The 26,084-nt window shown below is 37.1% G+C and overlaps 1 protein-coding gene across 1 annotated transcript in view; it reads left to right on the top strand.

The window, feature by feature from the left end:
• The window catches only part of LOC116252622 (uncharacterized), a 31,671-nt gene extending 7,368 nt beyond the window's left edge, over positions 1 to 24,303 (top strand). The window contains exons 5-6 of the mRNA XM_031627006.1: positions 17,317 to 17,376; positions 23,873 to 24,303. Of these exons, the coding sequence (XP_031482866.1) occupies positions 17,317 to 17,376; positions 23,873 to 24,055 (243 nt within the window). The 3' untranslated portion in view covers positions 24,056 to 24,303. The remainder of the gene's footprint in view (positions 1 to 17,316; positions 17,377 to 23,872) is intronic.
• Positions 24,304 to 26,084: the final 1,781 nt, after the last annotated feature.

Raw genomic sequence — 26,084 nt, 5'->3', positions numbered from 1 at the left:
TGATTTTAACTTCATTTACATGATTTTCTATTATTTTAAAATTTTAATTCAAGTCTCAAGCTTGTGGACTACATCTCTAACTCTTATGCTTAATAATTTGTTAAGCATGTGTAGAGAAAGTCCTACATTCCGATTAAAAAACAATCTTTGTGTTTGTAGATTACATAATGCACGTTTATATTGAATGAATGTTGAGAGTTTATGAGAGAAAGAAGAATGGATGTCTCATATAGTTTCTCTTCTTCTTTCATGTGTTCATGTTCACCACAGTCAATTGCACCACATACACCTTCTCTAGAGATTAAGTGATCCTATGTCAAGTTGCAAAAAAGTGACCAAGTCATATTATAACAAGAACTTAGAAATCTCACTTAGTTTCAAAAGAAAATACAAATAGCATCTTAATTTTGCTAAAATACATTTGAAAACAACATGTTTTCTATCATTTTGGAATCTTCAACAAAAGAGTGAGTTTTACTTGCTTCCAACTCTTCTCTAAAAAGAGATGTCCTTTGAAATCAAGTTCATATCTCTTAAACCAAATTACATTTTATGGCAAAAAGAAAGCCCAAAATCAATTATTTGCTAAGAAAGTTTGGCCACTTTGTCCAAAATTGGTCCATTTGCTATGACAACTTAGCCATTTTTCCTAAAAAATTAATTACAAGTTGATCTCAATTTCGATCCAAACCATGAGATGATCTTGAGTTCACGACAAGAAAGTAGATCTCAATCTCCAAAATCTTCAATTTTCCAAGCCAAATTCCAAATTATCTATTAAATTTTCCAATCCAAATTTTCAAATTATGAAGCAAATTTCTAAATATCTTGGGTCAAAACCATGACCCAAATCAATTTTCAATATTCTTTCCAAATTTTGAAATCAATTTCAAATGACATATTTTTTACCAAAATAATAGTCTTCAATTTCAGAGATTTTCTAATTTTGCCCAAATTCCTAAAGGCAAATTGAATTTTCAAATAACTTGTCAAAATAAGCTAATTTTCTGAACAACTTGTGCAAAATTCCATTCCAATTTGCCTAAAACAACCATAGAAATTCTTGAAAACCAAATTCAAAATGAATTTCCAATTTCAATTTCAGCACTCTATGCACAAGCATGTAAGATTGCATCAAATGACTTGAATATGGTCCAAGAAATGTTTAGTCCTTGACTTGATTACCCTTGTTAAAGGTGGCAGGAATGGTTGGACCTTACCAATGGATAGATCCCTTTCTCTTGAAAGTTTTCCTCAAAAACCCAATTTGAAATTCTTGTTGATTCACATTGATGGCCCCAAGGATGGACAGGGCGGGGTGCAAACACACTTATTATGAACCTTGGATGGTTACGAGAACAACACGAGTATGATAATTTCTATGATCTGAACAAGAAGGCTGAGTGCATTGAAATAACTATAAAAAATGACTATCTTTGGTCAGATGTGGGTCAGAGCAGCAATAACAGCAAGAAAGAGGACTACATGAACCTAGGAAAAACACAAGTTCATGTCCTCTTCGTGACAAAGAACTCTGCATCCAATACACAACCTAGTCAATTTATCTAGCAGCAGAGCTACAAGAATATGGATTGAAAAAAGAAGGATAAAGCACCATCATAAAGCAAGGAATGACACCAATCTAGGTTGGACATAAGATAGGAAGTTCACTCCGTAAGAGCATAAGAGAGAATTAATTTTAGAATATCTCCTACCAGAAGTCCTCTACAAGCTGCCTCATGTGTCATATCCCTTAGAGATGAAGGGGAAAGGAAGAGATCAGTTCTACAAGTTTCATCAGGCATTGGATTGTATTCCACTCAAGCATATCATCTAGGACTGCATTGACAAGGAAATATTAGTGGAAGGTGATATCCCTAAAGTCTTAAAAAAACTATTCCCTAATCATGGCCAGAATGTCAGAATTTCAAATCAATCTTATTATTTTATTTTTTCTTCTTTCCCATGAAATGTAAGAATAGTGGAGGTCCCCTCATCAAGTTCTTTTTTATCAATAAAAGCCAATTTTTCTTCTCTCATGTCCAAAAATCTTTATTTCTTTGATGGCCAGACTAATTTGTATTGCAATTCATGCATTCTTTTCACTGCCCTTCATATTGGGGCATATTTTTTATAAGAGGAACTCTACAAGTTGTACTCCAATATAGGGAAAGAGCCACAAAAGGTTTTTCAAAAACAAAACTTTTGAAGCCTTCAAAATTTGAGAGAAGTCAATTCACAAGTCTTCACATCCAAATGCATACTAACTTACCAAGTTGTGAGCCAAAAGCCTTAAGTTTTCAAGCATGTAATACAAGTTTTCCAGTTTTGCCCTATGGTGCACATAGGTTTTTCAATTTCAGTGCACAGAGGTTTTTCACACACTACGGTGCACACATTGTGTTTAAATTTTACACTTTGGTGCACATAGGTTTTTCAATTTCACATTGCAATATTCACGAGTTTCTAATTTCACACATCAATGCAAACAAGCTTTCTAATTTTACATGTTCACAAGTTCTTCAATTTTGCACTTCGATGCACACAGGTTTTCAAATTTCACACCACGGTGCACACAAGTTTTAAATTTTGTACTTCTATGCATACAGGCTTTCCAATTTCTCATTTCAATGGTCACAAGTTTTCCAATTATGCACATCAGTGCACACAAGTTTTTGTGCTATGTTGCATACCAATTTCCAAGTTTCATGATTTTGTGCTTCAACACAATTTTTCATGCCTTGGCACGTAATTTTGTTGTGTCAATATACTTTTCATGACACATGCTTTCATTCTTTGACACACCATTTTCATGTTTTGGTGCACACAAGTTTTACAAGAACATGTACTGCCAAAAAATCTTGTGCTTCAGCACATCTAAGTAAACATGCCATGGCATGAGAATTTATGTTTGGCACACACAAGAAAACAAATCATTTCTGAAACTCTTATGTTTTGGTGTAAGATTTCATGCTTGGATGCACACAAGTAAACATGTCTTGGCATAAAATTTCATGGTTTGATGCACACAAGTAAATGTACCAGTGCATAAGATTTCACACTTCAACACACACAAGTCCCTATGTTTTGGTGTTTGATTTAGTGCTTTGGTGCACACAAACAAATGCACTTCAGTATGTGATTTCATGCTTCAGATAACTCAAGTAAACATGCCTTGACATAAGATTTCACACTTTCATGCACATAAGTTAATATACTAGTTTACATAAGTTTCCAAACTTCTTTTATTTTGATATAAGATTTTGTGCTTTGGTGCACACAAGTAAACATGTCTCTATATAAGATTTCATGCTTTGGTGCACCAAAGTGAACGTACTGTTGCATAAGATTTTCTGCTTCTACGCATACAAGTACAGGCACTTCAACACTTGAACTTTGGTGCACATTTTCATGCTTCGGTGCATACAAGCAATTCACGTTTGATAAACGTTACTGACAAGCTATCATATTATATCTTGAAAGTACCAAAGTTATTTCAATTTTTCTAAAAGGAAAAGAAAATTTCAGCCAATGATTTGATGATTATCGAAAAATGAAGGTTTTGACAAGATCATGTTATAAGTCAATGAAAAGAGAGAATCAATGTTTAGGAGATGTCACTAACCTTGGCCCTCCAGTAAAACAAGAACCTACCCAAATTAATGAGAGAGCAAAAGACTGAGTTGGTCCACAAAAAACAAGCATGATATGATAAAATGAGCATTGAGTGATGGGCTCAGGGAAAATGTCGTTGTTCCATTAGATCAGTACTCGAGAATACCAAGTAGTCATAAACCTCAATTTATGTCTATTCTGCAAAGTTATTTGATCTATGAACATTTGTCTAGTTATGTCTTCTAAAGTCTTTTGAGTTCAAGTAAGTCCAAGGGTGTTTTACACTTGGTACCCAAAAACCAATTGGTTTGGGAGCTATCAACCCAAAACTCCTTACAAGGGTTTAGTAAAAAACCTAATAGACATAACAGTGCACATGACAAGGCTACATGACCATCAAAGCAATGAAGCATTGTAGTATCCTATGGGGTAATGATGTATTTCTCCTACAACTGAAGGTCGGCTTGAAAAATCAAGAAAGCAAGAACAAGAATGACAAGAGCAAAAAATGGTTGTATGCAATAAAGTAAAAAGGAAAACAAGAAAAAATGTCAGCCTAAAAATCAAAGTTGCACAAGTCAAAATTTCTCTAGTGGTAAAACATAAGTTTCTTGTGATTGTAAAGGAGTTAGGATAGTGACAAATCCTATACGAAGAAACCCTATGACATAGAGAGCAATTTTTCTGGCTTATCATTTACAAATAGAACAACCGTTTTAGATGAATTTTGTAACATTGGCCAAAAGGTTTTGTCCTTGCAGTGAATGAAATCATACAAGTCCTTACAATATACAAGATGTACAAGCAAAGGAATCTTTATCAAAAATTTCATAAGAATTGTACAAGAATTCCACAAGCATCTCACAAGCATCATAAAATCATTCATACTAGGGCAGTTTTTTTTTAACTCAAACGGATTTTATTTTGAAAGTCTGATTCCAAGATGACCAGTCTTGAGAGTGGGGAACTGGTGCATTTTCTAATTTGATCAGGTAAAACCTATCATCTAAACCCATAGCAGTCATCTAGGAAGTAGAAGAGGAACCACAAACATTTTCTTGAACTGCTTTTTTCCTCTCATTCAAGAAAAACGTGCCTACCCCCTTTGAAATAAAGGAGTGACAATTTCTCTATTACAATTAAAAAATGTGCAGAAAATTAGAAGACTGATACTGATCATATGGAAAAAAAAAAAGTCCTCAATTTTTACTTGTTGATAATCATTGAAATAGGTGAAGCATCTTATCAGCTCACTTTTAATTTATTTTTCATGTTAATTTTTGTTTCCATCTTTTATTAGATTGAATGAAAAATAATTTTTACATGTATCATTAACATGCACATTTATTGTATGAAGATTAAAGACGAGTAACTTTCTTTCAATGGAAAGAATGCAAAACTGATTGTTCTTGTTAAAATTTTTATTTATGTTGGTTACATGTTTTATAATTATTTGTTTATATATTTTGACCATATTGTGCATGTGTTCTAAGCTTTGAGGTCTATAGATGCACTTGTTTGCCGAATTTTGTGTTGTGATCTATGTGTGGATATCTTATGTTTGTGTTTATGTGTATATGTTTTAGTTTGCCATAACAGAGATCCTATAGAGAACCACATCCAACTATGCATGAACTCACACCTACATCCCCTTAATAGAAATAGAGTACCATGTCTATTTAGGATAGGTCGCACTGTGCACTAATGGTGCAAATAGTTACTAAATTGTGTTGTAGGACAGGTTTCATGCCACATTCATGACATGGGAAATTATGCAAGATGTATGTTCACTTCCGCTGGATTGAGAGAAAATCCTCATTTTGCCTCTGATCATATCTATTTAAAAGTCGGTTCCTTGATTGTTCAACACCTCCCTCACTCTAGAAAAAATCCTAGCCTTGCCCCTGACCACATTATCAAAAGGTCATTTTACAATTTCTTATATTTGATGCATACAATAAGGTTTGCATCCTTACATTGTAACCTCTAACCATTTTTTTCCATTTAATTGCTTCAATTTGCTTTTGAAATAATTGATGAAAATTTTCATAATTTACCACCTATTTTTTAGATATCAATTTCTAGTAGATCTTATCACAACTTGCTACATCATATTTGGATAAAAAGAATAGAAATAATACTTAAGAAAGGAAAGAAAAGGTAAGAAAGAGATTAATGATGGGGAAGGAAAAGAAATGAAATGGGGAAGGAATGACCTTTCTTTTCCATCACAACCCTTCCATTTTTGCAAGGATTGAAAATATACCGGTTAGTCATTTCCTTTCTATCCTTCCCTTTTCCTTTCCTTTCCTTTTAGACACGAATTTTCACTCTCCTTTCCTTTCCCTCTTCTTTAATTAGCTACCAAAACATAGTAAATCCTATTTTTATCCCTTTCTCTCAATTTCCCTCCATCCAAACATAGCATAAATCATCAAGCTCGCCATTTCTTTGTCCATTCAATATGAATAAACTTTGATTGTTTAGACTTTCTTGTGAACTGCTCTTCCATCCTTTTTGCTCTTCAAAACCCCATTATCTTGCAATTGTTTCCTATGTACATATACAAGCCCTTCTTGGTATCTGGTCATATTCATTAAAATTGTAAGCTTTTCTTTCCTAGCTGCTGGAGCCCTCATTTTCTTCCATCGCAATCTTGTTCACCCCTGGCATCGTTCATTCCGGCCATAGAGGAAGGTTTCTTATTCATCGCAATAGAGCTTTCTTCTTCTCATGGTGGGTACCTATCTCCCTCCTCTCTCGTGACCCTTTTTCTGGTCCCATTCTTGTCTCATGCTTTTTGTTTTGTTTCTAATAAGAAGAAGAGAAGTATCAGTAGTATTGGCACTGGTTTTTCCATCCCTTGTACAAGAACTCTTCACCTCCCATTGTAATAGGTAACAATCAGATATTTTCCAATCGAGTTCTTTGCTCTTTCCCCCTCTCTTCCCTTTGCATTTTTGAGTTTTCTTTACTCACTTTGATAACAAAATCGAGCAAAACTTCTCCACCCTTTCCTTTTTTGAATGACTCATTATCAACTTCTCTTGTTACAACCTGGTACTGTATATGTAGCTGCAAGCAAAACTTGCTCCATCAATAGTCATCCGATTCATCAATTCTAGGTTCCTCAAGTCCTAACCTCTCTCCTCCTCTCTGCTTCACTTCTGTCCCCCACACCCATGCACAAAAGAATAAAGGAAAAACATCACTGGCATTTAAACTCACAAGCTTGTTCTTGACTAAGCACAATCTGTGTTCTATCATTTTGTTTGATTTTTTTCTTTGTTGGTGTAGATTCCCTAGGTCTTCTTGTTCAGTACCTTGGGTAGCTATTCCTAATATGAGAATGTCGGATGATGCCAAAAATCTAGCAGAAATCATCCCAAGTGGGATTCTTCTCATAGGAAAATACAAGAAAGAAACAACACCAAGCTCCATACCAGTGCTATTTTATGCACACCTTGTTCAATATGTTCAAATTTTCTAGATTTCTTTAGGAGGCGATTCAGAGGTTCAAGCTTTTGATAGCATTGGGTTATTACTTCATTTTAGCATCAAAGAGTTCTTAAGTTACTCACATCCCTTTTTTTCATGTTTTTGGATGCTAGATAGAGTGAGTACACTAGCTACCACTAGCCAACCTTGTTTTGCTTTTGTCTGGCTTGGATAAAGTTGAGTTTTCTATTAGATGAAGGTTAAAGTACACACGGGGCCAATTTGGTATTTGACATTTTTATTCCACCCCATCAAAGCCTTTTATTAAATACCCGGCATTTTAATGCCAGAGATTCAAACACCATGCAGCCTTGTCCTTCTGTTACATTTCACCCATGTGTTCTTGTTCTGGGCATGCGTTTTTCTAGTGCTTTTTTTTTAACTTAGGAATAGTTAGTCTTTCAACTAAGGCAGATAATCTTTTGTTGTTCCTTTCTTTACCAGAAGTTTTATCCTTGTTTTGTGAAAAGACCTTCATTGAAAACAACATTATCTTGTTGTTCAAATAATTTGGTTAAAGGTATCATAGCACAACATACCAAGAAACAAACATATATATGCCTTAAGTTCAAATTTTTTCATTATCTGTTTGTAGGATCTCTTCAAGTTTATTTAGAATTTTAGACCAACAACCAAGTGAAAAAGAGAAAATAAGAAGTTCCAAAATGTGACTTATGGTAAGATCGGACGCTCCATTGTGGAACTTCTTCCTAGCTGGAATAGATAGTCCAATTCCCACCTGTAGTGCCACATATGATAGTTTCTTATCTTAAACAATGCAGTAGTTTCTTTACTTGGTTTAGATCTTGATTGTCTCTTGGTAATATTAGTGGATGGTATAATTGAAACCTTCCTCTTCATCGGGGATCAAGAGGGAGAGCAGGGTCAAGGATCGATGGTGTCAGGTGAGCCAGCAAGCAAGCGACGGGCGGCAGCAACTTCACCAGAACATCACGGTGGCACAGGGGGGGTGACAAAGGATCTTCACCCAAACGGTGACGAGGGATCCTCTGTCCAAACTGAACAGTGACGATGCAAGCCTCTCGAGCATAGTAGGAAAAATCAAAACCAACTTGGCTCTGATACCATGAAGAAATAGTAAAACAAGAGAACAATAAACGAACACAGATTTAATGTGGAAAACCCCTCAACAAGAGGGAAAAAACCACGGGTGAGGAGGACTGGTGCCCACTAGCAGCCGGACACTCTCTCTCTTAGATTTTCATTCACACACCAAAATTAGGGTTAACACAGGTTAAGAAGGGCCAAAACAGTAACACCAGATTGGGTCCAGATCCAGACCCGGATAAGTGACCCAAAACACTACATGTCAACACTTCTAAATCACTCTAAGTGCTTTCTCTAAACTATTGATAGTAAAATATTTAGCCAAAGAAGAAATATATTAGGTAGAACAATCAATGTTCTTGTGAATCAAGAAGTTGGTGAAGTTTGCTTGCTATCACACCTTGCTGGGCCAAATTACATTGAATGAAAAAAGGGTAGAGGTAGAGATGTTGCGATTGTCATAATTAAACCAGCTGCCTGCTAGCATCTCATGGCTATGGCAAATCTTCATTGTCATGCATATGAACAAGGCAACAGAAAAACATGGTTCTGCACAAAAAGCAATACGTGAAGCAAAACTAAATAAGTAATCATATGTGTTGAAAATTTATTTATCAGCAGTAGTTGATATGATCAATGAAGAAAGCAGTCTGAATTGAGAAGCGATGCCAATATGGGAGACAAAATTTCAGAAAAGGAAAGTAACCAATTCCCTGGTAATAGAGTGTGATACGGTTGCCTTATAAGCTTATTCACATGTATCTATAAAATAATCTCATTTTCTGTATTTAATAGCATATATAGATAAAATATACATAGTTGATATCATTATAATCTGGATCAATTAAAATGTAGCTCCAACTTGTTCAACTAATAAAATTTATTTCATTCTTTCCTAAAAACTGGTGCACAAAGCATGGGCTTGATGACCAAGATAAGCTTTATGGCACATATTGACACATGTTGCATACTACCTAGAACTGGTGATGAGGGATCATACAACTAAGCTGAGTCTAGTTTCAGATTGGTTCCTTTACAATTAAATACCATCTTAAACTATTTGATTTCTGCTTTCATTGGGGCAACTGCATTCTTTTATCTGATGTTTTAGATTACCATTGTAAGACACAATGGCAACAACTTAATTATTTCTTGTTCATGGGAAGTCTAGTCATTGCTGGAAACAAGTTGTCAAATTTCCTCTCATTTCTCTATTTGATTTCCACCTTCAGGTGATTTGATTGTTTCATATGATTTTTTAGATTAGCATTGTAAAACGTAATGAAAGCAGCTTATTTCTTGTTCATGTCATGCCCAATCATCATTGGACTCCCAAGTTGCCAAATTCCCTCTCATTTCCCTATTTGATTTATAATTCAGTTGGGTGCTTGTGTCATTCCATCTGTTGCTTTAGATCAACAACTGTGAAGCACAAACAACTTAACTATTGCTTGTTTATAGCAAGTCTAGACATCCTTCTACTAAAAAGTTAAAACTCTAGCTAAGTGTTGACTTCTCTCCTAGGTTAATTTTCTCATAATTCTTGACGAAACATAGCTTCAGTCACTTGTCATCTTCATTTGGGGGAACTACAGAAAGGAAGCAAAAGTACCAACTACAGTGATCTTAAGATAAATTGGTAATGTAACTATGAAATTGCAGCCAGTTGAACTAATCATCTTTTTGGACAAGGAAAGCCAACTATTGGCCAAGAAGACTAATATTACTTGCCCTTGATACCAGCATCACCCCTGACATTGAATCATCATTAACCATTTGGAATGAAAATAAAGCTTCACAAATAGGAAAAGAAAAGGACAAATCAAAGGTGGTAACAACGGGTAGTTTTATCAATACAACTGAAAATGGAAAGCAGAAGTTCACACAAGAAACAGAAAACCGAAGAGTAATAAGAGCAAAGAACTAGCATGTTGAACCACTAATCCACTTTAATAAACCTTTTAGAGCTTTTCAAAACCACTGATTTCGACTCTCAGGATTTTCATGAAACAAGTACATATTATTATATTAACTTATCGAATAGATGTGAATTAGTTTATTGCCTTTATCTCAATCATATCTTGTGAGCACAAATGACATTGTTCCACTGCTTCTGTTTTAAATTATTTATCTTTTTAGGTAATTTGCTGAAATTTCTTTCATATCTGGTCTAGTTAATGCACTGGGTATCTCATTGATGATTTTCATTGCAAAAATTTAAGGTTTAGATAGCCACTTTCATTCCTATTCCCTAATATATGTGAACACAAATAGAACAATATGATAAAACTAAAGCTAACGAAGCATTATCAAGAATGAATGACTAAACTACAATTGCAGAAGTATAAATGTGTTATCAATCTTATGATCTGAATGACTACATTTAAGTGAATACAGTGGGGGAATGACATGGTAGTCTAGAACTTCTTCCTAGTTTTCTTTGTATAGATGGTAGTTAGTGGGACCTAATTATGTAGGGAAGGAGCTGCCATTTTTCATTCCATCCACCACCAGGGAAAAAATTCAAGCATCTCAAAGTCTTTATTTATGTTGAAAGATTTTCTCACCGACAACCAGAAGGGAAACATAGGTGGTGGATGGTAATGGTGAAAGACGGTTCATGTACAATTTAATCCTGCTGCTTAAAATTACTTAGGGTCCACTTGGTCCGTTTGTCGAACCCGTGGGTCGGGCAAGCAATTGAGGATGTATATATCCTGTCTCTCGCTACCGCCATGAAATCTTGGCCAGCTGATCAAAGCTTCACCCAGCTGTGGCTTAGGCCTGCTGGTCGTTCCTTTCTATATGAGACACAAATATACAAAAAAAGAGTGGGGCAAGAAACACGATGACAGGATCTTGATTTTCTCATCTTACACCACTTCTTTTTCCTCACTTCCTCCTATCCTACTTCTTCCTGTTATTCTCTTCATTGGGTGGGAAGGCTAGGAAATAAAAAAAAAATGACAAAAACTCCAATAAGATGTGGAAAAGCAGTGACTGAAGAGGGCCCAATAAATACTAATGGCTCTGAAGTTTCAAACAAGAATGATCATCGTACTTTGATGAGAGTTGAGATACAAATAAAGAGAGAGGGAGAGGGAGAGAAATGAATCATGAAATCAGTCCCAAATTCAATGAAAAACAGCAAGAGGCAGAATAATGGGATCGCCAAGCTCGTCTGTTCCACCACCTGCTTCACTAGGTCACCCATGTCTTCCGCTCCACCGCTTCACCTTGCAGGAGGAAGGGAAGGGAGCTGCAAAGGGAAAGGGCACAGCAGCAGCAGCAACAACGGCTGTCTTGCGAGACGAGAGAAGCCCTATGCAAGACGAGGGAAGCCCTAACGGGTACTTTTCTAATTCCAAAAATTTCTTTCCACCCTCGGGGGTAAGATGAAATTTCCAGAATAATTATTCCAGAAAATCATCCAACGACCACACTTTTAGTTCCTTGTTTGATGGAGAGGAAATTTTTTTAAAAAAAATTGAAATTTTTTTTAAAAATTGAATTTTTTTTCCTTGGCTACGGTACATTTCCACGCGATCAAACGGGTAAAAGAAAAATTTTTCTCGTGAAACATTTTAGGTTGTCTATGCTAGGGAAAGTAGCAGTAATGGAGGTGCCTTTGGAGCCCTCAGCCCTCAAAAGGAGGAGCGGCGGTGGCAACTTTGTCACCAGAACCTGTAGGCTCATCAAAAGCATGCCTACTGGGGAAACATGCCAGAGGCTTGTCCATGGAAAACTCTCTCTCTCTCTCTCTCTCTCTCTCTCTCTCTCTCTCTCTCTCTCTCTCTCTCTCTCTCTCTCTCTCTCTCTCTCTCCTCTTACTTTTTTTGTTGCAACTTTTCTTCTTCTAGACATGGACCACTAGAAACGCATTTCAAACAGCTAGGGCAGCATGCCCAGCATGGGGGACGAGGTCTTCTTCATAGCTGGAGGTGAAGAAGAAGACAAAAGACACCGATTCTAGCAAGAGGAAGTGTATCTTTTAACTAAAAAGCCCTAACCCTAGTCGCTTCCTCTGACGGGAATGCAGCAAAGTTGGAAACCAAATCTGAGTTCGATTGGCATATCCTAGCTTCTGCCGAGACGAGCGGAGTAGAGTTGGGCACTAATGGAGAGTTTGTCGACTTGCAAGATTTCTTTCAACACAGGTACAATCAATTTATCATTAATTTAGAACACTGACAAGTTGTAAACACTTATTGCTTCAAATTTCTTGGTGAGCAAGTTTGCAATCTTTGTTGCCCTTACCTTGTGCTACTTTCCGAAGCAATAGATGTAATAGAATTCAGCTTTTTCACTCCCTTTCCTTTGTTCTTCAAGCTTAAGAGAAGCGAGACCAATGATTACAAAAATGAGAAATAAAATTCAGTTTCTTATATAGTGCTTTTTAATTATATTAGATGTCAAGTAAATGCACATATCTTGTTAGAGATATTGATCTAAAGAATGATCAAGTGAGAAAAGATAACCTTGATGGTGACAATGTCTGGATATGCTTTATAATTACATTAGATGTCAAGTAAATGCACATATATTATTAGATATATTCATCTAAATATTGATCGAGTGAGAAAAGATAGCCTTGATAGAAACAAGGTGTGGGTATCACATTTCATGTTCTTGGATCACTGTGACATAAATGGATTCTATGAAAGAAATATCTGTTTATTCTTATTTCTCCTGTCAAATCCACAAAATTATATCTCCTCAGTGTCTAATACATCTGAGTGTGAAGTTACATCTATAACCAAGCTGGGTTCTTCAAGGGTGTAATTGCAACCTTGATTTGCAAGTAGTTTTGCAGGCTATAAGCACATTTCTCTCTTCCCGGACCACTCATCTTGAACCCGCCAAAAGGAATTGCAGCGTGAAAAACAAAATAGCAGTTGATCCAAAAACAACCTACTCTTAGCGCCTGCATCAAAGTATTCACAGCAATGTTATCACTGCCGTATCGTATCGTGTATCGGTCGGGCCGACCTATACGCCGTATCGTAACGTATCGTAAAATTAATTTTTTAACTTGTAAAAAATATTAAAAATTTATAAAAAATAGAAAAAATCAGAAAATTCTAAAAAAATAGAAAAAACTAGTAAAAATCAGAAAAATTCATGAAAAATGTATTTAAAGGAACATTCATCATTCATATATATGAAGTATGAACTATGAAGTATAAATATGAACAAGACATTCCAAAATAAGAAATCAAACATTCAGAAAACAAAATAACATACTAAGCAACCTAAGAGTATTCAATTACATCACAATTCATAAGTTCAAAAGTCAAAACTCAAAACATATTGACATAGTTTACAAAACTCAAAACAAAAAGCATCGTCAATCGTCATTTGCATCATCATCTTCATTCTTCCTCATCATCTTCATTTTCTTCATTAACTGCTTCTTCTATCCCCTCTGTTGCAAATGGAATGTCACCAACATTCCATTGCTCCCCCCCAGCCTCTCCTTCATCAATAATCTCTATTGCTCCTTCAACGTTCAAAAAATCAAGATCGTCCTCATCAAGTATTGCAGATGGTTCTTCTTCAACCCAAGAATCTAATATATCAAAACGGTCAATGAAGATAGGATCATATTGATTGTGATGCTTCCTCGTAGATGTTGTTTCTAGTTGCCTAACAAGAAAAAAAATTAACAAATTGTTAGAGATTAAAATATATATTAGAATTTGCTATTTTTGTATAACAAATGTTTACCTTTGTCTCAACTTCATATTATAACGAACGTAAACAAGGTCATTCAACCTTTTATGTTCCAGCCTATTCCTCTTTTTACAGTGGATGTGTTGAAATACACTCCAATTTCTTTGACATCCAGTTGCACTACATGTTTGGCTGAGGATTCTAAGTGCAAGCTTCCTTAATTCTGGGCAATCAGGCCCAAACCTTTCCCACCACAAATCTAATAACAAATGGAAAGTAAAAATGTTGTCAGAATAAATATGTGAGAAGGTAGAATAAAAGCTAAACAACAAAAAAAAAGTATAAAGTCTCTTTTTCCAATACTTGGATGCATAGTTGTCCTGCATCGAACTGCAGTGTCTCTCGCCATGGTACCAGAAGTTGTATCATATTTGTTGATCGACATATGGATAGCGTCTTGTTCTTTACTATCACTTACTAATACATCAATACAATCCAACATGCCATACTCGACCTCTCTGTCCTTCTTAAAAGTGGGAAGATATCTAATAGCTGGATTTAGGTAGTAGGCTGCTGCATGAAGTGGGCGATGAAGTTGTCCAGACCACCTTTCATCTATAATCTTCCATATAGGCATGTACAACTTCTTTTTCCCCTTCATATTATCTCTAATGGTCTCCTTGGCTCTGTCCATAGACTCATATAAATATCCAATAGAAGGTCTATCTTCACTATCAACTAATTTGAGGACTTTCACTAGAGGTACACAAATCTTCAATAAGTGCACACATGATTCCCAAAAGTCAGCATCGAAGATGGTATCCACAACTGTCGTAGCCTTTATTTTATAGGCATGTGGATATGCAGCCCAATCATCACTTGAAAACATCTGCCTGAGAGAAGTTATTTTCTTGACTATACCTTGCACAGTCAAAACATTTGTAGCAAACCATGTTTGTGTAGGTCGAATCAATTCAGTCCCATTTGTGAATTTTCTCATCAAATTCAAGACATAAGCATGATTGTAAATAAACTTCGTGATTTCTTGGCATCCATGAACTATCAACTTCATATCATCTCTTTCACCAAGATCCTGAAGCATAAGATTTACACAGTGACCAGCACATGGACTCCAATAAAATGTCTCATATCGTGCTGCTAACATTTCACCTGCAGTTTTATAATTTGCTGCATTATCAGTGATAAATTGTACGACATTTTCAGGCCCAACTTCTTCTATAACTTTAACAAAAATCCCAAACAACACATCAGTAGTCTTAGGAGTATCAGACAAATCAACAGATTTTAAGAACATAGTACCAAGAGGGCAATATACAAGGAAGTTTACCAATGTTTTGTTCTTGATGTCTGTCCACCCATCTGCCATTACACTGCATCCTGTAGCTTTCCAGCTCAATTTTAATTCATCACAATATGTCTTCACATCTCTAACTATATTGTTGAGAATTTTACCTCGCAATTTAAGAAAAGAGGGCATTTTATACGCTCGCCGTACACTAGCAATCGCGTCTGCTATAGGCTGATAATGATAAGAGTTTGCTGCATTGAAGGGAATGGATGCATCATAGAACCACCTTCGTATGGTTCATCTGCTGCTTCAATAATATCCTTTGATTGCATGGCTATACGAATCTCAGGCTGAGCACCAGCAGCAGTATAATTGGGAAAAAAATTCTTGATCGAACCAGACATATTGCTCGACCTCATAGTAGGTACTCTACCACCACCAATACGACCACTATGACTCCTGCCACGTCCTTGTGAAACTGAACTTATATTTGCACCTCTTCTTTTTCTGGTTGCAGTTGCAGAAGAACCACCTCCACGCATGATGCCTTTCCCTTTAGGTGTTCCCAAACTGACACCAACATCTTCTTCTTCAAGTTGAAAATCTTCACCTTCACTTTCTTCCTCTTCATGTGGGTCCTCATATCCTTCCTCTGCATCTTCCATTTCCTTTTCAATCCTACTTGCTTTCACTGCATCAAGAAGCTCCTGACACTGGTGCTTTACATACGCTGGCAATGGGTTCTCTTGGGAGCCATTGCATTGAGCCACATCACTGTGTGTACCAGCTATATGGTGTTTAAAGCAATAATTGCACTTAACTCTTAATCTATCTTTGAGATTCACCCTTGTACACCACTGCCATGCAGGATCCGACATTATATCTTCACAAAACAAGTAAAAACATACAAATAAATGTAGGAAATAAGACAAATGAACAATTCAACGGCAAAAATGAGTTATTTCTTACCTTCTTGGTGTTAAAAACCAAAAAACCTTCTTTCTCCAAGCTTCCCACCATCCCAAGACTCCCCACAACGAGAAAGAAAGCTTCTTCACCGGCAAATCTTGATGCAATGGAGAAAATCTCTCCCTCCCACGTCTCTAGCAGCGTTGAGAAACAAGAAAAGAGAGAGAGAGAGAGGAGCATCTGTTTCAAAATAAAACACAAAAAAAGGGGGCCCTCGGGCCCCTTTTTTAATTTCACCCCCATACCGTGCGATACAGGGGTGTATCGCACGTATCGTGTGATACGGTCACCGTATCGCACGATACGTACGCGTATCGTATTTAAACAGTGTATCATATAGGTTTTCTTAACCTATATGATACGTATCGTATGATACGCGTCTGTATTGTACGATACGGATAACATTGATTCACAGTATCGAGGTTCTTCATGAAGACACCTCCTGCCAGTCCATAGGGAGACTGATTTGCTCTCCTTATGACTTCATCCAATCTTTGTCATCAGTTTAAACATCAGTAGATTGAGACACTTTATTAGTAAAATACATGATGTACTGAAATCTGAGAACTTTGAGTTCCTACTTGAACTTCAAGATAGTTTGTCTGGACAAATAATTCATCTGTGGCAATTGGCACGTCATCCTATCGAGCAGAATTCAGCATTATAGCTTGCTTATGATGGACTTGGAATTAAAGAAAGCAAGTACCTTGACATCTAAAAATATTGTTGGCTTATTATAGTAGCCTTTATCGCCCAGTCTTTCACCCCTGCTTCCAGAGTAGCTCCATGATAAATCCTAGATCTTATGTACTTAGTATCTTCTCAAACTATGTTATATCTATCTGCACTCATTTTCCAAAAGAGGTATATAAGCTATATAACATGGCAGTTCTACATGACACTGCTACCACCATTTGACTCTCAATTTCACACAATACCCAGGGAACCACTAGGCCTTTCTAATGAGGGATCAGTTTATGAAAGAGATGTCTCTATCTCTTTTCTTTTCCAAAATATTTTCCCTGGTTTGGTTTTTGTGTAGTACCATTTAATTCTTTAGAGGTCTGTATAATCAATATTCTTTTGTGACTTTGTCCCTCTTTTGTTTTATTTAGCTATAAGCAACTAGTTTGTTCTCTTGATTCATGTTTCTTTGACATTATATTATTTGTGTTTTAATGTAGGAAGAGCTTCATTTAGCTCTCTTCAAGAACAGAAAGAAGGGGCACCTATTTGCAACCCAGGTAACCTTGGATGTCATTTTAATGTATTCAATTCAAATTTGATCACAACATAATTGTCATCCATGCTTGATAAATATTCTGAACATTTGCACACTTTATCTCTTTTTGTGTCTCTCTATGTGTTTTGAGATGATGTTGTCCCACTTTCTCTTGTTCCTTTGCCTATACCATTATGATACCTATGTACTATTGTGTTTCTTCAAAATGACTTATTGTATGTGTTAGGCTAGTGCATTGGTTCAATGTTGGGGGGAAATGTCCCTTGTAGTATTTGAAAACTTTGTCGTTAATGCAGATATGGTCAAGCCTTTCCTATTTCTGAGGAGGTTCTTGACTCTAATTTCTATCCTTCAATTGGGAAGGCTAAGGAGTGGTTTTTGTGGATCCTTTATACTAATAAAAAGTCTCTTTTTCAAATTTGACATTGAATTTTTGTAGATAGAATGGTCTGGAAGTGATGCAACATTGCAACTATTACAGCTTTCTCTAACACTGTTGGTTATGCACTGCAGGTCAATCTTGTTTAAACTGGATGCTAGTGATGTTTGCCTTGTGTAGAAAAGATATGCGTTCTATAATATATCAACATTGATTAAATGTTGCAATTTTATACTTATATGATCCAAAGCTGGAGCATCAAATGCCTTATGTAGTACATAATGCTGATTTTTTTAGGCTGATTTCAGATTCTCCTTAGTTGAAATCCATGGCTGAAGCAGAATTTGAATTTTACAATTGTATGTGTTGAAACATATTAGATGGGTATCGGGACCGGGTCTGGATCCATACCTGATCCATCGTGTAACCCTTGTTGGGCCTTACTTAAAGATTGTAACCCTAATTTTGTGAGTGTTAATGAAATCTTAAGAGAGAGAGAGAGTCTGGTTGCTAGTGAGCACTAGTTCCTCCTCATCCATGGTTTTTTCCCTCTTGTTGAGGGTTTTTCCATGTTACATCGTGTTCATCGTATTCCTTTTTTTTATTTTTCGTGTTTCTACATGGTATCAGAGCCAACGAGTTTGGGAAATTTTTTGGCGATCATGAAGTTCTGGTCATGATCGTTCTCTCACTCGCTGCTACTACCGCCGCCACCACCACCGCCGCCACCGCCATCGCCGTTGCCGCAGTCGCTGCTGCCGCCGTGAAGTTTTGGCATCTCACTGGCGTCTCTCTATTTCCGCTGCTGTTGTCCTTCTGCCTGACACCAGTGCTGCCGCCGAACATCACCACTGTGGTATCCTGCTCCACCGTCGCCCCACTCAGCGTCACCAGTTCTGCCTGCCGACGCTCTTCTCTCTGCCGCACGGTTCCGGTCGTTACTCGCCCGACACCTCTCTTGCTTCCTGCTATCGCCCGACGCCCCTTTGTCTCTGCACCGCCCGACGGTTCCTGTTCATTCGGTTCAGTGCTGCCCTTTCTATCTAGCGCTGCCTCTACGCCCTACGTCAGTGTTCTCCTGCGGGATCTGCTGTAGAGTTCCAGCACCCCTGCTCACGCCAGTTGCTGTGTGCTCCCAATTGCCGCGACTGCCCTTTGTCACTGCAGGTACCTAGCGTCTGCTGTGTGGTTCAGGCGAGTGTCTCCTGCTATGTTGTTTGTGACGCCGAGTGTTACAGCTCCTAAGACTCTTGTTGGGTTTGGTGCTATTCCTCTTGGCATTGTTATCAGCTTTGATTTGGGTGTTGGTGCACTTTTTTGTTCCAGGAGAAATTTGGGTGTTCTATCGACGTGATGGCGGACTCCCGTATGGGAGAGTGGATCATCGATAGTAGCGCTACTCACCACATGACCGGCGATCTTAAAGTCTTTCATGGGTATAAGCTTTCGTCAGGAAAGGAACGTGTTTCTCTTGCTGATGGTTCATCTATCTCTGTGGCTGGGAAAGGGAGTCTCCCACTTTTGAACAAGTTCTTAGTCCACAATGCTCTACATGTTCCCCATCTTCCCTTGAACCTCTTGTCAGTTAGCAAGATCACGAAAGAGTTGAATTGCGAACTTATCTTTTTTGTTGATCGCTGTGTTATTCCGGACTTGGTGACAGGTAAGAGGATTGGGATTGGTCTGACTTCTGATGGGCTATATCGTTTACCTATGCGTACTGCTCAGGCTCTCATGACGGCAGTCAGTCAAGCAACAAAGAACAAAGAGGACTCCCTTCAGTTGATTCTACGTTTGCATGAGTGCCTTGGACACCTGCCTTTTGGACTTCTTAGACAGTTGTTTCCTGATTTATGTTTCAGGTTAGATATGACTATGGTGTCCTATGATGTCTGTCACCTGGCCAAACATGTTAGGGCTTCATACCCTTTGTATAGCCATCGGTCTAATGAGGTATTTACCATGATTCATGATTCATTCTGATGTGTGGGGGCCTTCAGGGATTCCTTCTTGTCATGGTTTTCAGTATTTTATCACCTTTATAGATGATTGTTGTCGTAACACTATTGTCTACTTGTTGAAAGACCGTAGTGAAGTTCCTACTGTCATAGAGACTTTCATTGCTTGTGTGGAAACTCAATATGGAGCATCTGTTAAGACCTTTCAATCTGATAATGCTCGTGAGTATATGTGTCAGTCTGTTGATAGCTTCTTTCGAAAAAAATGAATTGTTCATGAGACTTCCTGTAGTTATACTCCTCCTCAAAATGGAGTTGCTGAACGAAAAAATCGTCAGTTATTGAATATGACTCGGGCTCTTCTTTTTCAACGTCATGTTCCAAAAAAGTATTGGGGGATGTTGTGTTGACCAGTGCGTATCTTATAAATTGTTTGCCTAGTCGTGTGTTGAATAGGTAGACGCCTCACTCTATGTTACCGGGGAGTCATGAACCTTTCTCTCTTCCACCAAGAGTTTTTGGTTGTGTTTGCTTTATTCACAATCATAGTCCTCACATTTAAAAGCTTGATCCAAGGTATATTAAGGGCATATTTCTAGGTTATTCTCCTACTCAAAAAGGGTATAAGTGTCAGAACTTTTCCACTGGTCGTGCCTATGTTACCAAAGATGTCACTTTCCTTGAACATGCTTCCTATTTTGGTGAGAATCCTCTTCAGGAGAGAATTCTATGTCAAAGGAAGAGTATTCTTCGAGTCAGGAAATTCTGTTTACAGATTTTTTGGACTACAGGCGTGAATCCGTTGGTCCTTCTATTGAGGTGCTTGAACAGGAGAAAAATTGAGAGTGTTCTACTGGGGCAGGAGAGGAATGCAATCGTCTGTTTGGGCAAATTTACTCTAGGCAAAGAGTCTGTACTGATGAGATGACAGCTGGTGAGAATTCTACTCCCAATCCAGTTAGTCCTTCCCTGAATGACCCAAGTCGTGCTCAGAAGCAACCTGTTGAAAATGAGATTCAGACTATTATTGCAAGTGAAGAGCTTCTCATCGCCCTACGAAAGGGTGTCAGGTCATGTACTCAACATCCTATTGGTAACTTTGTTTCATATTCTAGACTGAGCAAGGACTACAAATGTTTTGTATCTTCTCTTTCTTTGGCTTTGATTCTCAGGAATGTTGTTGAGGCTCAAAGTGATCCCAAGTAGACTTATGCAATGCAAGAAGAGATGGAAGCACTGAGAAAAAATATGACATGGGAAGTTATAAAGATTCTTGAGGCGGCTCACTTGGTTGGATCTAAGTGAGACTACACCATCAAGTACAAACCAGATGAAAGTGTTGAAAGATACAAAGCTCGTCTTGTGGCCAAGGGGTTTAGTCAGAAATATGGGATTGATTATTTGGAGACCTTTGCTCCTGTTGCGAAGATGAAGACTGTCAGAGTCATTATCTCCTTAGCTATGATGAAGGAGTGGAAGATATACCAACTTGATGTCAAGAACGCATTTTTCAATGGAGACCTTGAAGAGGAAGTATATATGTGTATGCCCCCATGATATGAGGAACCTGAAAAGTGTTGCAAGCTAAGGAAAGCTTTATATGGGCTCAAGTAATCTCCTCGAGCATGGTTTGAACGACTTAGACTTGTCATGAGACAATGTGGATACCATCAACGGAATGGAAATCACACACTCTTTGTGAAGAGAAATGAGCAAAAGGTTACTATTTTGTTGGTATATGTTGATGATATGATTGTCACAAGTGATGATGAAGATGAAATAATTAAGTTAAAGAAACTGTTAGCGATCGAGTTTGATCTCAAAGACCTTGGTAAGTTGAAATATTTCCTTGGCATTGAAATTGCTAGGTCTAGGACTAGCCTCGTACTAAATCAACGGAAGTCTTAGAGATGAGGAGCCTCTCTGTGAAGAGGCCAAAAGAAGATATCAATGTCTTGTAGAGAAGTTTATTTATCTTACTCTCACTAGACTAGATATTACCTTTGCTGTGAATGTGATGAGTCAGTTCATGCATGCTCCCATGGATGCCCACTTGAAGGCTGTTGACAAGATCTTGTCTTACTTGAAGAGAAATTCTTGCAAAGGTCTTTTGTATGTCAAGCAAGACACTCTTGGGATTGAAGGTTATTCAAATGCAGACTGGGCAGACTATATTGACACTAGGAGGTCCAACTCTGGCTATTGTATTTATTTGGGAGGGAATCTCATAGTGTGGAGAAGTAAAAGGCAAGATGTTTGTTCTCATTCCAGTGCTGAAGCAGAATATAGAGCAGTGGCTATGGGAGTTTCAGAGCTTTTGTGGCTAAAAGTATTGTTGACTGATATTGGTATAAAGGTTGAAGAACCAATAAAGATGTAGTGCGATAACAAGTCTGCAATCAACTTGGCTAACAACCCTGTGCTTCATGACAGAACAAAGCATGTTGAGATTGTCCGGCATTTCATTCGAGTGAGAATTGATGCTAAAGAACTTGTACTTCCTTACATGAGATCTGAAGACCAAACAACTGATGTTCTGATGAAAGCTCTATATTCGACTTCGTTCGAGAGAAATATATCCAAGTTGGGCATGTTTGATATGTATGCCCAACTTGAGGGGGAGTGTTGAAACATATTAGATGGGCCTCGGGACCGAGTCTAGATCCATACCCGATCCATCGTGTAGCCCTTGTTGGGCCTTGCTTAAAGATTGTAACCCTAATTTTGTGAGTGTTAATGAAATCTTAAGAGAGAGAGAGTCTGGTTGCTAGTGAGCACCAGTTCCTCCTCATCTGTGGTTTTTTCCCCCTTGTTGAGGGTTTTTTCACGTTACATCGTGTTCATTGTATTCCTTTTTCCTATGTTTTGTGTTTCTACAGTATGTTTCAAGTCTGAATTACAATATAAAAACCATGGATATGTAGTGGGGAGCACAGGAAGGGTCAGAATACAAATCCACAGTCTTAAGATCCCCACAGATTTGTGGTAGCCTTGGATCCCAGAAATGAGATTTTCAAACTTGGCATGAATGTGCCCCTCCTGATGCAAGGCGTGAACTTGATCCAAGGTCCTCATATCAGCATCCTTATCAACTCACCTCATACCACATGTTGATGGCACACAAGCTTGTTTCTCTTAAACTCACCACACATGCCACTTTCCAGAGGCTATATCTTAAGTACAATAGATGCTCACAGGAAAATTAATGAGTGTTCCAAGTCCCCAGTATTTAAGTGCAGCAAGATCATAAGTTTTAGCAGCAACCTCCTCCTTGTCATATGCACCTATATAATAAACCATTCAAAATAACTCTTTTCAAATAACTCGCAAATCATGGACTATCCAAAAAAACAAAGAACTTTTCTTGGTCTAGGGGCTTACCAAGTAGACTGGAGAAGGGATCAGAAGCCATTGTTCTGTTCAACTAGAAGAACAATGCCACCAAGTAATCAGATATTATAGCTTAGAGTCAAAAGAACAATGCCACCAAGTAATCAGATAACCTACATTCATCAAAAGCAAAACACTTTCACGATGTTGTATTGTCATTTTTAACATGAAAAACTACATAGGAACATGTACTTAGTGTTTTCTCTTTTGCACATGTTGGTATGTCAGGTAATGCCTATCTCCAAATCATTCTTCCTTTGTATTTTCAATTTCCAGCATGCTGATCTTAGTCTCTCCTGCTCCAGCACCAACTAATGCAATTTTCAATTTTAATTTTTTAATATATTTAATGCATTTAATTTGTCTTGGCTTTAGTTGAATTGAACTGGCAACCTTTGCCAGAATTTGATGATGAAATAAGAATCAAATTGTTAGGCTTACAATTTGCAATGACCTGTCAATAACAATACTCAACTATTGGCATCGCCTAACTATCAAATGCTCCTCACCTAGCTCCATGTATTGGTGGTCTTCGAAGCCGACTAGCATGCAATGGGGGCTTCTTGGGGTCCTTTCCTAGTCTTCTGAATTGAGCTGCTTGTCATGCATATCAACTTCCTTTTGCTAGCGTATTCACCTAGTGGACTGCGATAACTAGCCAACTCTATTCTTTTATTTGACATTCTTTTGCTTTATTTTTTCTTCTTAATTATCTCTCTTTGTGTCTTATGCCTTATCTCATAGTTAGATGGTGTTGGGTTTGTCCTCAGACTTTGCGACAGCAGCCGTCTTCATTGCTGAAAGGTGCTTGTAGCAGGAGAAGGTTGCTGGACGAAAGAAGGAATGAGCAGGGTGCTATTGCGGAGAAGAAAGACAGGAGGGAGAAAAAAAGTGAAAGTGAAAAAATTATACCTGTTCATGACAAATTTCATATCGACTCTCAAAATTTTTAAGTCTTGTATGTTTTCACATTTTGATTTCCTTCCCATTCCATCAAACTAAGAAATAACTTTTCAGGAAACATTTTTCAACCCCATCAAACACACAACACAATTGGAATAGGCACCAACTTTCCTGGTTCCATTTTTCCTAGAAAGATATTTCTAGAAATTTCTTTCCATTCTTATGTTTCCAAACCATCAAACATTACCTTAAAGATCCGTGCGTTATAAGAGCATAAGAGCAAAAGAAAGAGTCTGTATTTGCAATGGATGAAACTTTAGGCAAGGGTTTTTGGCATTAGTAATTATTGTTGTAGTATTTTTTAAGCCTATTCAGCTGGGTGGGCATAGGTCATGGGTGGCCAAAAGCATCTCGCTTCTTATGTTTTCTGGTGACACAAAGAACACACAAGTTTGAATTTGAGATGATAAAATTGTTCGCACTTCATCTAATGCAAATATCTCTTATCTATGGCCAAAAGCATCTTGCTTCTTATGTTTTATGGTGACACAAAGAACACACAAGTTTGAATTTGAAATGCTAAAATCGTTTGCATTTCTTCTAAGGCAAATATCTCTTATGTAGGAAACTTATATCTGAGGAGGGCATGAGCCCCTGGAATCCCTCATGCTTAGGAATGTCAATGGACTGGATACAGGCATATGTAAATCCGTTATCATATCTGATTTATCATATGTTTATATATTCAGATTCAGACGCAATGGAAGAAAAGTCTTTACCCTCTTCAAATCTAACTTTTTAAGTTCACTACCGAATTCATTGGAAATCTCCTTTTAAAATCACAACTGAACCCATTCCAAAATATAATTTAGATGTGAAGAACTAACAGTCCAATCAACATTTGAAGGTCTTTCTTATAATATTTTTTTGTTCCTCATCCTTTTTGTAACTAGCTCAAAGCTCCCATTCATTTTAAACAAGAAGGACATGACTTCCTTGTTGATTTATAGTTTATTATTGAAGAGGAAGGAGTGGGGAGCTTTGTTAGAGTTGTAAAAAAGGACAATATGGTGCATTTGAAACCATTTATTAACCTGATATTTGATATGTGGTCCATGTGACTACAAAATATTAAATTATTTATTATTTAGTAACAATGTTTTATAAAAATATATTCGGATGGATAGCTAATTATCCAGTCAGATATTTTGTATGAAAATGAATTCAGATCTGATTTGATGTCATTAAACTGAGTCCAATTTCTTAGTGAAGATAATTTTTTCACATCCACCTTGTTTAATGATTTTTCATTAGTTTATGTCCCTACTCATATTTGTCAAAAATTAGTCTAAATATATGTAGTTTGCCTCTTCGGCGGTCCTTTATTCAAAGAAATATGGTGCTCCTTGTGTAATTTTAATTTCTAGTTTTTTTCACTAGGACTGAATCTTGACTTTTGATCACAATAAGCTCAACTCGTTGCAGTATCATGGCTGATAGCTGGAAGGACAATAGAATAGAACATTGATCAATATTTTGGTTTATTGTCCAAGAGGAGTGTACTTTTTAAGGTAAATTGATGTTTGTGATATTCTCAAAGATGTAAAAAACATATTTATGATATTAAAACAAGTTGTACTAGAAATAGGCAAGAAGAATGTGGTACACGTAAGCATTAATTGTGTTTAATTTATAGTTGTCTTTTTTTCTCTTTTAACCATATAATATTTTGAATTTCAAGTTATGAACTCATAAAGTTTATTTTTTACCATTTTTTTCAAGTTATCACTGATAATGTTGCCAATTTTGTGGGTTTTCTCAACTTCTTTCCCTTCTTCCAACTTACAAAATCTTAAAGTAGTTCATTTTTCAGATATAACATTTTTCTCAAGCCATTTTTGTGTTCCAACAAGCTTTGAAGCAAAACAAGTTAGTCGCAAACTTTGTCTCCACTAGCCTCAAAATTTCCCAATTGTTGGTGAAACTGCTCATCGTATGCAATGATAATGTATTGTTGTATATAAACTTTATTATTCTCATTGCTTTAAATATACAATTCTTTATGCTTGTCATCTTTCC

Source organism: Nymphaea colorata, chromosome 4 (assembly GCF_008831285.2).
Source record: "Nymphaea colorata isolate Beijing-Zhang1983 chromosome 4, ASM883128v2, whole genome shotgun sequence".
In the NCBI taxonomy this organism is placed as follows: Eukaryota; Viridiplantae; Streptophyta; class Magnoliopsida; order Nymphaeales; family Nymphaeaceae; genus Nymphaea; species Nymphaea colorata.
The sequence above is the reverse complement of the archived record's forward strand: the minus strand, read 5'-3'. Positions and strand labels throughout refer to the sequence as shown.